Below are 13,924 nucleotides of genomic sequence, written 5' to 3'. Positions count from 1 at the left end.
GCATATGTACCCCAATATTCATAGCAGCACTGTCAACAATAGCCAAAACATGGAAAGAGCCTAAATGTCCATCACCTGATGAGTGGATCAAGAAGATGTGGTATATATACAATGGAGTATTACATGGCAATGAGAAAGAATGAAATCTGGCCATTTGTAGGAAAGTGGATGGACCTTGAGGGTGTCATGCTAAGCGAAATAAGTCAGGCAGAGAAGGACAGATACCATATGTTTGCACTCATAGGTCTAACAGGAAAACAAGAGAAAGCTAATGGAGGACCAGGGGGAGGGGAAGAGGGAAAGAGAGTTGGAAAGAGAGAGGGACACAAAACTTGAGAGACTATTGAATACTGAAAATGAACTGAGGGTTGAAGGGGTGGGGAGGGGAAGTGGTGGTGATGGAGGAGGGCACTTGTGGGGAAGAGCACTGGGTGTTGTATGGAAGCTAATTTGACAATAAACTACTTAAAAAATTTTTTTTGGGTGTTGAACCATCCTTGCATCACAGAGATAAGTCCCACTTGGTTATTGTATATAATGGTGATATAAGCATTTTATTATCTTGTACACAGTAACTTGCCATTGGATGTCAGTTGTTTTATATTGCTAAATATCTGTGACCTGAGATTTAAAAGAATTCATTAAAATATTTAAAAGGAAAGAACTCCTACTACCTATTTTAGCTACATGTTTAAAGGCCTCTTACTTTAAAATCCCAAGAATGTGTATTTACATGTTATAAGTGAACTTTTTATGTAAGTCTATATTAGTATTTACTTTGTATAGTGGAAAACAAATTGGAAAAAATATTTATCTCTGAAATATTTATTTATTTATTTATTTATTTATTTATTTATTTATTTATTTTGTATTTCATATCCTGTGTCTGGAGCAGCATCTCACTTTCATCAATACTGTTGAAAGAAGAGGAAACAATGCCAGTGTTATCCCCTGTAATCAAATTTGATACTGCTAGGGTCACCAGAAATTCTCTTGACAGTTGTTTTCTCTTTGAGAGTAGTTGGAGGAAAGCAGTTTTGGAAACACAAAAAATGAAGAAAGGTAACTTCATTTTTTACAATTATTTTGTGAAGAAAATATAGAAATAGTGCCTTCAATTTACATATGTATTTTTTTTAAGCTGTTGAGAGACACAGGTTTTGTAACATTTATGTCAGGATAATATCCTAAGTTTGTGGAAAATAAAAATGGAAGCAAATTAAAATGAATTTACTTCAGGTAATTCTGTAATCATGATGGAAGCAAATTTTGAAGAACTGCTTGTCTTGATATCAGTGCAGTAATGTGTCCATCGAATTGTACTACTTTTTATAAATTGCGTTTGTTTTTAAATATCTCAAGTTGGTTTTTATGTTTAAAATGTTTGGGAATGAAACCCAGATCCTTAACAGCACATTTTTGCATTAAGAATCCTAACCAAAACTTTGTTTTTTGCATGAGTTATGTGGAAAGTATCTTATTTTCTACAGATGCTCGATACAGACTAATTTGAGGACTTTTGATTATGTGTATGAATGTGTTAGTAGATTAATTTTAATTTATATGTTAAATTTCAAATTATAATTTTATCTTATTCTGAATTTTGCCTTCAGCTTTATAAGTAAAGATGTAATTCTTCAAAATCACAGAATTCGAATTCCCCAACCCATTTCATTACTCCTGGTTTTGAATGTGTTGCTCTATTTTTTCAATGTTTTCACTAGATTCTCATTAAAGCTACTTTAGTTTATCTGTCCTTTTACACTCAAATCTAATTCCTGAAAAGAGAATTTGTATGTTTTTTGACCAGGAGAAACAATTTTTTTCCAAAGGAAACAAATTAAAGGTTGCAAAGTAGCATTTGGAGCAATTTAGTATAACTCCAGTCCCATTAGATACTAGTTTTATTCCTGTGCTAGGCTTGCTTAGTAGAGAAAACCTAAGGGGCACCTGGGTGGCTCATTAGCTATGTGTCCGGCTCCTGATTTTAGCTCAGGTCATGGTCTCAGGATCAAGAGGTCATGCCCTGCAGCAGGGTCTGCAGTGAGCATGGAGCCTGCTTGAGATTCTCTTTCCCTCTCTCTCTGCCCCTCTTCCCCCAAAACAAAAAAGAGAGAAAGCTTAAAATTCAGTTCTCAACATTTAATTTAAAGATTACCCAAACCTTTCATTTCTTAATCTGTTCTCCATTCATTGCCTTCCTTTTGAAGTTTTGTTTTGTTTTAATAATTTGTCAATCTCTTTGTCCAATTTTGTGTGAGGTCAGTACGCAAAGCAATCTTGATGCTTCATGTTAGTGTTTGTAGATTTGGTATGAAATTTTGCAGAGAGAAAATTAAAATCAATGCCTGAAGTAAAATTCTTTTATCTCTCATTGGTAGCTCAATAATCATGTATTTATACCTCTTAATTTACATAAGAGCAGGAAGGTAGAAAGATTTAAAATAGCAGGTAATATAAGACTCTTAAAAGTGCTTTAAAATTTTTTTTTAAATGTTTTATTTATTTTTGAGAAAGAGACAGAGAGAGACAATGTGAGCAGGGGAGGGTCAGAGAGAGAGAGGGAGACACAGAATCTGAAGACAGGCTCTAGGCTCTGAGCTAGCTGTCAGCACAGAGCCGGATGCGGAGCTCAAACCCACGAACCGTGAGATCATGACCTGAGCCGGTCGGACGCTCAACCAACTGAGCCACCCAGGTGCCCCTTAAAAGTGCTTTTAAACTGTTTAAAGGTGACTGTCTCTAGTATTCTGGAAATTATAATTGTATAAAATAATGAGGCAGAGGACAGTGACGACTGTGGGAGATTCATGAAACTGCCCTTTTTCCTTATTCTACTTCTTGATCAGCCCTTAATCACCTCTTCCCTATAGTCCCTACAGGGGAAATTGGGAGGTATTCTCCTGGGAAAGACACAAGATAAATTACAGTAGCTTTATTTTTCTTTCCTTGATCACTGATTTGGTGTATTGCATTATGCATTTTAGTATGTCGTAAAAGAGGACATTTCATCAAGAAATAATATAGTTGATTATATTACTATTTTTAATTAGAATACACCATGGCATTTGGTCTGGAAGAGCTCAAAGAATGTGTCAAAAGGCCATATTTACCAGGACTGCAAAGTTGCCAAAAAAGTATAAGTTCAAGTCCACTGGAAGTTCATCTAAGACTGCTACATATTGATTCCGAGATACCTCCAGTCAGGTAGACCATTTCTACTCAATTCTCTTTCATTCAACATTTATTCTTAGTAACAACTAAGTGTAAAGGTTTTCCTGGCTAGTGAACTTAATTCTCTCTTGCCCACTAATATTTTTTCCATTAAAGATTTCATTTTATAAATCTAAGGTAAGCAGTTTTATTCAGTTTGACAAGTAGACACTTTTCTCAGTTTTCAAGTGACATTGCCAGAAAGGATTTAAGGACTTCCTTTTAAAAATGTTTGTTGCCCTAGGGTAGATTGCCTATGAGAATATTGGAAGTTTTCACAATGAAAGTAAATGAGCTCTGCAATATTAACAGGTTTCTGAAAGCTGAAGGTAGTTCCTTGTGTTTTGTTTCCAGTTTGACTGGCGTAGTGTGAGGGGAGGTTCTCAGTGAGCTGTCAGCCTAATGAAGAACCAGCACTGACTCTCAGAGTGGAGTTTGTCAGCCAGAAAAGTCCCACTAACTTTGAATATTGGTGTTTAAAAACATTATCATAATTGCCTTCCCTTTTATAAATTGGACTGATTGACATACTATTAAAAGAAAACCCCTTTCTCCAAAGGGATCTATAAATTAGTAAGACAGACTGATATCCTATTTTGTTGCTGCGTTGGTTTATTTATTTATTCATCAGGTATTTATTGAATGTCTAGTACTTGCTCACTCTGCCAGCCTGAAAAAGATGAAGCATTCATAGTAGTCTGCGTTGCTACTGTCTTTAGGGGAAAGTTTATGTTTTCATCTACTCTTCCTGCCACACTGCTTTAAAGTTAGTCGGTTACATGTAGCAGACAAATATAGAAGTCTTAGAATGTATTTCTTGAGCTTTCTGCTAATGTTATTTTTCTTGTTAATTACTCTTGAAATAAATTTTAGTCACATAAATGGAGAACTAGAATATACTAAAAATGAAAAGTTTTGCCTAATTTGTGAAATCATGAAAACAAATAATAACTTTAAAGAAAATTTGGAAAAAGAAAAACAATGATTTGATAATTTACCCATCCTAATATATCCATTTTTATTATAGGGTGTTTGTTCTCTTTTCTTCCTCATTTTCATGGACTTTTGTTTTAACTGTGATTTTTGGGTGCTTACAATTTTTTTACTCTGCCTTTGTAACTTATTATTATATATTTTTCACTTCTTGATGTCACTGCATATCTCCAAACAGCCCTTCTGGCAACATTATATTCCACTGATAGATCCATGGTTTATTTAACCATTACCTATCCTTGTACTTATCAGTTGCTTTGACTTTTTGGTTTCATATGTAATATCACAATGAACAATAACACACATAAAACCTTTCCCATCATTTTTAATATTATCTGAGGGCAGATTTCCAAGCTATAAAAATATAAAAAGCAAGATTTTTTTTTTCCCTGAGACTGTCATGAAATAAGGGAGACTCAGGGAGGGTGGAAGAGAAAGAGTGAGTTGCTGGTGGAGTGGATGGTAACAGACAAAGAGGAGGGCTGGCAGGGAGGTAGAAAGAAGAGAGGCTGTTGGAAACATGAGTGAAACACCTGCCTACAGACAGTGAGTTTCTGGTTTACTGACGCACCTGTGTTCCTACATCCACCTCCCTCTTGTCACTTTTATCAGGAATCCCAGGGCCCTTTGAGGAGGGCTGCCCCTGGTAATGGACTTCTCTCCACACGGACCAGTCTTGTTACCCTTCTTTCAATGCATGTGATCTTCTAAAGATCCGAAAGCACCCCCTGAATTAGCCCAATTACCTCTTAATTTTAAGTCTTCATTTTACTTCGTACTATTTTCACTCTATTTCAGTTTTGTTTTCATTTGCAATTTGGCTGTTTTGTGCATGATTCCTCACCACTGTACATGGACTCAGTGTGAATTTACCTAGTCAGTGAGAGATAATTTGAATATATTAAATCTATGCTAAGACAAGTTGCTTGTGCACGAAGTGGAATGGTGGCGGTTTCGTGCCCCAGTGTTTATGGAGTGCTTGGCAAGCGTCAATGCTAGTTCTCTTCCGTGTCTTTGAAACAGCGTCTTTATTTTAGCCATTCTAGTGATGACATGTCAAGTTGCCTGCAAGTATTTTATTCTCCTCTGCATATTGCACAGTGTCCTCCTGTGAGGGACCAGCCGTGGCCAAGCAGGAAAGTAACTCATTTTTCTTTGTCTTGTGTACAACCCCTTATACCTTGTTTCCCTCCATATGAATATTTGTGAATATTTCTGTTTAAAATGAGGATAAAAGTGTGTTTTTTCAAATTTCTTTAATTGCAATCATAATGTTTTCAGTTACTCTCAAGGCACACTCCATTAATATAACTGATAGCAATAATCCTAGAGGTGAAGGGCATCTAAAGGTTCTGGCTGACTTCTAAAGTTTAATATAGTTACAGGAAATTTGCAGTTCTCATGGATTATCTCACCCACAGCAGATTCAGTCATGACCTACTTCCTCTAATAACTCACTTGTTATGTAGGTCTGTTCCAGTAGGAACAAAAGTTAATGAAGGAAGAATTCTGACTGTGGTGATTAATAGGTAAAATGTGCACAAATAAGTGACAGTTGATATCTGGCATATCTAGGTACCCTCTTAATGTAATATTGATTCCCTTCCTCTTAGCATTCCCTGAATTATGATTAGATAAAGTTAAGATAAAAATAAGATAAATAGGGGAGCCTGGCTGACTCAGTCGGGTTAAGCATCTGACTCTTAGTTTTGGCTCAGTTCATGCTCTCACAGCTTCATGGGTTTGAGCCCTGCCTGGGGATCCATGCTGAGCGTGGAGACTGCCTAGGATTCTCTGTCTCCCTTTCTGCTCCTCCCCAACTTGTACTGTCTCTGTCTCTCTCAAAATAAACAAATAATAAATAAACTTGAAAAACTAAGAAAAACATGGAAAAAGTTAGATATAACACTTATCTACTGGTAAGATTTATTAACAAAAACTGAGAGATTGAGGTGGTTCATATCTGCTTCTGATTGGATTAGTTATGATGGACTGAGTTTGCTTTCTTTAATGTTTATTTAATTTCTGTGTGAAGTCTTTCACCGAGTGAGACAACTTCTTGTCTCTTACTATATATTTTAAATTAGTGTACTCTGGATTTATATTAAATGATTTTATGAAAATATATAATTTTAGGATAAGGAAGACTAAGGAGAAACACATTGTGGTACCAATTCAGGAGAAACCAAAGGGTAAGCTGGCTCATTTTTTCTCCCACTACATGTCTTATTAGGTTATCTAATACTTATTTTTTTTTAACTTACTTTCTTTCCACTGATTTAATTGCTTTGTTATGTTAATGCTTCTTTTAAACTTTGTTGATTTTGTAGACTTAGTGGATGCTATGTCCAGCACATATTTTTATTATCTCAGGATCCATCTCTCATGTGGGCCATGGCATGGCCTGCACACCATTCAAGTTTCTGACTTTTGTAATTTTTCAAAGCTGTGACAACTTGATGTTGAGATACTGAGCGTAGCTTCCCAGGAAGGAGCTCAGTGACTCTGTTCTTGCTGTTAAGGGTGTGTTTTGCCTCCAAAATGTCTTGCTGCAAACCACACACTGAATGCTTTTTCTGTTTTTACCTTTTGAAAATAAAAGTGAAAATTTTTATTGGACCTCTTTCACTTAGCAAAAACAGGTACTAATGAAGGTCTTTCGTAAAACTGAAGTGGCTTAATGTGAACTATTGTAAGGCTGGGGATGCCTGGTTTTATATAGCTGTAAAAAAGGAAATCCTATCACTTGTGACAAATGTCTAATTCCACAGGTGAAATAAGCCAGACAGAGGAAGACAAATGCTACATGGAACTTTATTCCTACTAGAATCAATCACTTGTATGTGGAATCTTAAGAGGGGACAAAAAAGCTCAAGTATACAGAATAGAATGGTGGTTACCAGGGTTTTGGGGTGGGGCAAGTGGGGAGATGTTGATACAAAATTACCTTTCTAAGATGAATAAATGCTGAGGATCCTATGTACAGCATAGTGACTGTAGTTAGTAATACTGTAATGTAGACTGAAATCTGCTAAGAGACTAGATCTCAAATGTTCTCATATCCTTCCAGAAAAGATAACTATGAGAGGTGATAGACGTGTTAATTAGCTTAATTGTGGTAGTCATTTAACAACACATATGTGTATCAAGTCGTCTTGGTGTATACCTTAAATATATACAATTTTTATTTGTCAAATATACTGCATTAAAGTTGGGTAAAAATGGAAAACAACAGATGATAGGATTAGTGAAATGAGAGGTCATTAGAAAATATGCAATTCAAGTGAAGGAAGAAGAAATATAATACAGAACAGAGTGTGCAAATTATTATGTGACAAGGTAAACCTGCTTTACACATGTGTAATTCTAATTCCAGAATAAGAGGAGAGAGAGTAGGACAGTAACAGTATTTACATACTGACTGATAAGTTCCCAAATTGATGAAAATTACAAAGCCACAGATACAAGAAGTTCTATGAATCCTCAGCAAGATAGAAAAAAGAAAACCACAGGTAGGCACATCATAAAAACAAGACTAAATTAAAAAACAAAATCAAAACAGAAAAAAGAAATGTTATTTTCAAAGGAGCAATGGTAAGAGACACAACCGACTTTTTAAATGTAGGCAATGGAAGCAAGAAGACAGTGGGATGGCATTTTCAAGTGCTAAAAGACAGTGACTGCCAAACTTGAATTATATGCCCAGTGAAAATATTTTTAAAAGTTAAGTGAAACAAATACATTTTCATTTATATAGGAGTTGAAAGAATTTATTGTCTGCAGAGTTTCACTTAAAAAGTATTAAGGGAGTAATTATACAAAATGGAAGCACAACTTGGGAAAGAATGAAAAGTGGTAGCAGTAGTATTATGAAGTTTAGAAATATATGTAGAAATAATATACTTGAAAACAGTAGCACAGAGGTAGGACGGGGCATATGTGGATTTAAATTCTGTAGGATACTTGCATTATCTGGAAAATGGTAAAATGACAAATTTAAAATAGATTATAATATATCAAAGAGATGTGATTGTCTGTGTGGTGACCACTAAAAGAATAATAAAGTAATACAAGTGACAAACTAATAATAGAAAGGGGATATATAATAAATAACCAGAAAATACCTGATCATTTCAAAAGAGGACAAGGAAGGAAGAAAAAGAAACAAAAAGCATATAGGACAAATAGAAAACAACCAGTGAGATTGAAGATTTAAAATTAAACATAACAACAATTATATTAGATATAAGTAGTCTAAATATTTCAATGAAAAAACCAAGCATCAGACTGAGAAAAATAACTATATGTTGCTTACAAGAGGAATATTTTAAATTTAAGGGCAAGAAAGATAAAAAATGCAAGGATGGAAAATATATAAACTATGAAAACACTAATAAAAAGAAAGACTGTGTAAGTATGCTAACATAAACAAAATAGACTACAAGGCAAGAACTATTATTTTAATATTGATCTAATCATTTTAATTTTAGGATTTATAAGGCATGCTAATTCTTCAATCAATTTTGGTAAGTTATATTTTCTAGAACTTTTTTGCACTATAATTTACTTGTGCCTTCTACATTTTTTTGATTGATCTTATGAGAGGCTTTTCTCCTTAATAAAGGAGTCTCTTCAATCAAGAACTCATCTAAAAACGCTTTCTTGTAAATTTGTTTTCTATTTCACTGATTTTTTCTCTTTCCTGTATTAGCTTTTTCCTCCCATGTTCTTTGGGTTTACTATTCTCCTACTGTGTATCTTAGATCTCAAAAAAGAAGATTTCAAGCCTTCTTTTCTAACAAGGGATTTGGGGAGTAAACCTCTGCGTATATAACTTTTGCTGCATGGCACGAGTTTTGTAATATTTTCTTTATCATTTAGTCACAAATATTTTAATGTTTATTATGATTTCTTTTTTGGTTGATGAATAATCTAGAATGTATGTGTAAATTTCTAAGTATTTGAGAATTTAAAATTTATCTTATTAACAACTTTCAACTTAATTGCAGTTTTGAAGTTTTTTGATATTTGCTTATGGTCTAGAATATATTTCATTTGTAGTCAGATGTTTTTCTTTTAGTGTTTATTTATTTAGAGAAAGAGATCGAGAGCAAGCAGTAAGGGGCAGAGAAATAGAAGGAAACAGAATCCTAAGCAGGCTCTGCACTGTCAATGCAGAGCTGGACGTGGGGTTTGAAGTCACAAACCGTGAGAACATGACCTGAGCTGGAATCAAGAGTTGGAGGCTTAACTGACTGAGCCACCCAAGCACTCCACCAGAGTGTTTTTCTAAGCGTCAGGTTCATTATACTGCTAAGAAGAGGTATCCTGACCATATTTTTCCCCTCTACTCTCTCACTCTCTCTCTGAACTGCCTACTTAAGTTATACACTTAAATAACAAAACAAACGAAAGTAACAACCATACTAGAGAATTGTAGATAGCTTTTCTGATACTTGACCATTTGAAATTAAATAGTAGCATTTTAAAACCGTTTGAATCTATATATTTTCAAAGTTTTATATGTTTTGAAATAGAAGTATTTATACATATTTACATATTTAGAGCAGTATGTAGTAATTGCATAGGAAGTTTGAATTTGATGAACCCCTTCCTGGGTTCAAGTCCTTTGCCCTTGGGCAAATTTTTTCTAGCCCTGGAAAATCTTCTTTTTATATCTGTGGTCCAAGCTACTACTAGTTGCCTACTTTATAGTGTTGTGTGGATGAAATAAATGTAAAGTACTTGGCCCAAACAGATCATTCAATATGTTATTACTATTATTACTACCATGCTACAATAGAAGCTTGAATAATGCTGTTCAGTTAGTGAGTGATTTATTTTACTTTATAATTTTACTATTTTACTAAACTTAGCATTTATGAGAAAGAAACAGTGTATTTGGAGAAAAAAACTCGATGAGCATGTAAGATATAAAACAAGTTAATTATTTATGGGGATTGTGCCTTTTGCTTTGCAATAAATTCCACAGCCATCCTGTCTTTTAAGAAATACACACTCAGAGAGCGCCTGGGTGGCTCAGTTGGTTAAGTGTCTAACTCTTGATTTTGGCTTGGGTAACGATCTCACGGTCATGGAATCAAGCCTCATGTTGGGCTCTGTGCTGACAGCACAGCGCCTACGTGGGATTCTCTCTCTGCCCCTTCCCATGTGCATGCGTGCTCTCTCTCAAAACAAACAAACATTAAAAAAAAGTGCTGACTCATATTTACTTTTATATAATTAAATACAAACATTATATATTTACAGTTAAATATTTTTTTGAGATGACTTAGTATCACATTCACTTTAGAAAGTAAATACTTTCTACTTCAAAGAATGTGATCCACCAAGAACTAGTAGTGTTTAGTGGTCATTTTGAGAAAGACATATTTTATTTTATTTATTTATTTTATTTTTTTTGAGAAAGATATTTTAATTAAAAAAAATTTTTTTTTGAGAAGCAGAGAGAGACAGCATGAGCAGGGGAGGGTCAGAGAGAGGGAGACACAGAATCTGAAGTAGGCTCCAGGCTCTGAGCTAGCTGTCAGCACAGAGCCCGACACAGGACTCAGACCCACGAACCGTGAGATCATGACCTGAGCCGGAATCTCAACCGACTGAGCCACCCAGGCACCCTGAGATATTTTAGACAGTGTCATTCTGTGTGCTAATTTCTTTTTCTTCCCAGGTTCTGGCTTCAGTGATCCTCTTGCTGGAGCATCATCTCAATACTTACAGAGACTTTCCAAAATGGCCATATTGGAGTATGATACCATTCGTCAAGAAACTACTAGAAAATCAAAAAAGGGCAAGAAACGAGACTTTAGAGACTGCTGATAAGTATCACATGGTATGATGCTTTCTTCACTGATGTCTAAGGTTTATATATTTTTCCCTTCTTTTTCTTTTCTTGATATGTGATATGATGTACAATGATTTACATAAAAGTGGAAATGTAAATAGGAAATAAATATTCTATGTAATATACAGAATCATTTGTATTTCATTAACATCTACAAAAAAGACGTTTAAATTATGGTTTATTGGAACACAGCACAGGGGAGATTACATTCCATGAACTTCATGCACATTGATTGTGTCCTTTGGCTCTGTTTGATACATGTATTTTGAGTGCCTCTCTGTACAGCTAATGACTTTGCAGGGAACTTCAGAAGATTCAAGACAGAGTGAATCATTATTGGAACATAGAAGATGCCCAATAAGATCCCCTCCTTTTCCCTACTTGAGTTTGAAAACCGCTGTGAGCTAAGTATTCAAGCAGATGAAAATATTGCCTTTGTTTGCCAGTAAAACCCGGAAGGAAAAACCTGTCTTAAATGTGTGGCAACAGAAGGCCTCCTAATCCTGAACTTCAGAATTGGACAAAAGTACACATTCAGGCATTGCTGACCAGTTCACCCTCCACATCAGAGATGGAGACTTGCTCCATCTCTTTGGGGAGGAGGAAGGAAGATCTAGATCAAGAGGAGAACTCCTCGTTCAGAAAGCCTTGAGGAGTGGGGGACAAACGTCATCAATACACCTCCCTGAGAAATGGAGGGAAGTTAAGGATACCAACGACTGGTCCAGTGAAGAGTGGGATACAGGCCATACGAGAAGTACACAGTATTACAGAGGCTCAAAAATGGGGCACTAACATCCAGCTGGGTGGTCAGAGAAAGCTTCATGGAAGATACAGTGTTTGAAATGGACATTAAAGACAGTAAAGAGGTAGGGAGAAGGCATTTCTAGAAAGATGGGATAACATAAGCAAAGACATGTTGTGCATTTGGGAAGGATGCATTTGGCTGCAGCACTAGGTAGTACAAGGCACGTGTCATAAATTCCTGTGCTCACAGGCACTGAGCTAGTACCAGATTGAGCCAATTCAATGAAGGCTTCGGTGAGCTGGGCATGTTTCTTCATGATACTGCATTTAAAAGGGCACTCGCTGCCCAGGTTTGTGTCGTGCGGCAATGTAGCCCCAAAGTTGCAAGAATGTGTAAATGTTAGCAATTAGTTGAAATAAGCAACTAATATTCACAATTTATAAACTATATGCGGGTCAAAGAAAATTTCATGTGCAAACTAGATCTGTGGGACCATTCATTTATGCTACTTCGGGGTCAAAAGAATGGAGGGTGATAGGGTTCAGATGGTAACTGGATGATCCCTGTAGGGAACCTTAGGTACTAAGCATGAGTTTCTATTTCCTCTGTTTCATAGTGGGAGAGTTTTAAGAATGAAGGTAAATCACTGCTTTTGTGATTTAGGAAGATTCATCCAGGTATAATGTGTAGGCCAGATTGTAATGGGAGGGGGATGGAGGTAGGGAAAACATTTAGGAGATTGTTATAAAAATCGAGGTAAGAATCTCTCAGTAGGAAGGTAGAACTGGGAATGGGAAGAAGAGACTAGATAATTAAGATGTCCTGGTGAAGGACTTATGATTAACTGATTAGAGATGGAGTATCAGGAGAGGAAGACCCCAAACCATCTCATTTCTAATTTTAGACATAAGATTCTCAGAAGGAGGTGCCATTTTGGGGGGAATAAGATGATGAATGCAGATTCGGGTATATACAATGGAGGCTGCCAACAGGACAGAGATGCCAAACAGGTAGTTGGAAGCAGGTGTGTAGTTCCAGAGAAAGAATACTGACTAGAATTAGAACTTGGAGAAACATTTGCATAGCCTAGTCTGTTTTCTTTGATTAAAAAAAGAAAAGGTAGAGTGAGAAGAGATCCCAAATTCCCAAGGGATGGGAGGAAATAGGAAGAAGGCAAAAACGGAAGAAGAATAAAAGAAACCACTACAGATGTGGGAGAATGAACATATTCCATGTCCTTGAATGCTCTATATTAATGTGTAAAATACATTAAGAATATGTATGTGTTTGTATGCATGAACCCAACACATTCATTTCTAAAGGGAAAACCAAGGAAACTTCAGTGGGTATGTTTGTGCTTACATCTGAATTTCAATTGAGAATGATTAAAATATTACCTACACTTTTTCTATCTTTCGATCACCTATCCAAGTATGGCCAGTGATTTGAGAAATGGGAGACAGGAGAAAATCTACTCTCAAATCAAAATTTGATGAACTCTTATTTGGATGAGCACTTCTAAACATCTTTGATTATTAACTATTTCATATATTGAACTCCTAGTATGTACCCTAAACATTTAATATTCCTTTGCAAACCTTATGAAAACCCTTAAAAGTAAGTAAGTGACATTTTTCATGTTTTATAAATGAAAGAAATAAAGGGTTTTTGTTTTACACAGTGTCTCTAATTTGAAAACAGGAGAATTAAAATTCTAACCTAGTAGCAAAGCCCATATACATAAACTTGATGGAAAAATAAGTTTTTATTTTATTTATTTTTAATTAAAAAAATTTTTTGAGAGAGAGCGAGCAAGCAAGCAAGCTGTCAGCACAGAGCCTGACATGGGGCTCAAACTCACAAACCCCGAGATTATGACCTGAGCCAAAGTTGGATGCCCAACCAATGCCACCCAGGTACCCTAGCGTAATAATTTTTTAAAAACTTAAATTTAGGGGTGCCTGGGTGGCTCAGTCGGTTAAGCATCTGGCTTTGGCTCAAGTCATGATCTCATGGTTTGTGGGTTCGAGCCCCGCCCCGGGCTCTGTGCTGACAGCTACCTCAGAGCCTGGAGCCTGCCTCAGATTCTGTGTTTCCCTCTTTCT

General features: G+C 35.8%; 1 protein-coding gene across 5 annotated transcripts in view; it reads left to right on the top strand.

The window, feature by feature from the left end:
• C15H8orf89 (chromosome 15 C8orf89 homolog) overlaps nucleotides 1-11,196 on the top strand; it is a 24,004-nt gene extending 12,808 nt beyond the window's left edge. For 4 of the 5 annotated variants that reach the window (XM_029923625.1, XM_029923626.1, XM_029923623.1 and 1 more), the window contains 6 exons: nucleotides 896-1,062; nucleotides 3,054-3,207; nucleotides 5,244-5,342; nucleotides 6,343-6,398; nucleotides 8,697-8,732; nucleotides 10,898-11,196. In XM_029923625.1, coding sequence (XP_029779485.1) covers nucleotides 936-1,062; nucleotides 3,054-3,207; nucleotides 5,244-5,342; nucleotides 6,343-6,398; nucleotides 8,697-8,732; nucleotides 10,898-11,046 — 621 coding nt within the window. In that variant the 5' untranslated portion in view covers nucleotides 896-935 and the 3' untranslated portion in view covers nucleotides 11,047-11,196. Of the gene's footprint in view, nucleotides 1-895; nucleotides 1,063-3,053; nucleotides 3,208-5,243; nucleotides 5,343-6,342; nucleotides 6,399-8,696; nucleotides 8,733-10,897 lie in introns of those variants that run through there. The other variant, XM_029923627.1, reaches the window with a different exon arrangement.
• Nucleotides 11,197-13,924: the final 2,728 nt, after the last annotated feature.

This window comes from Suricata suricatta, chromosome 15, assembly GCF_006229205.1.
Source record: "Suricata suricatta isolate VVHF042 chromosome 15, meerkat_22Aug2017_6uvM2_HiC, whole genome shotgun sequence".
Lineage (NCBI taxonomy): Eukaryota > Metazoa > Chordata > Mammalia > Carnivora > Herpestidae > Suricata > Suricata suricatta.
Note: the sequence above shows the minus strand (reverse complement) of the source record. Positions and strands in the feature narration are given on the sequence as shown.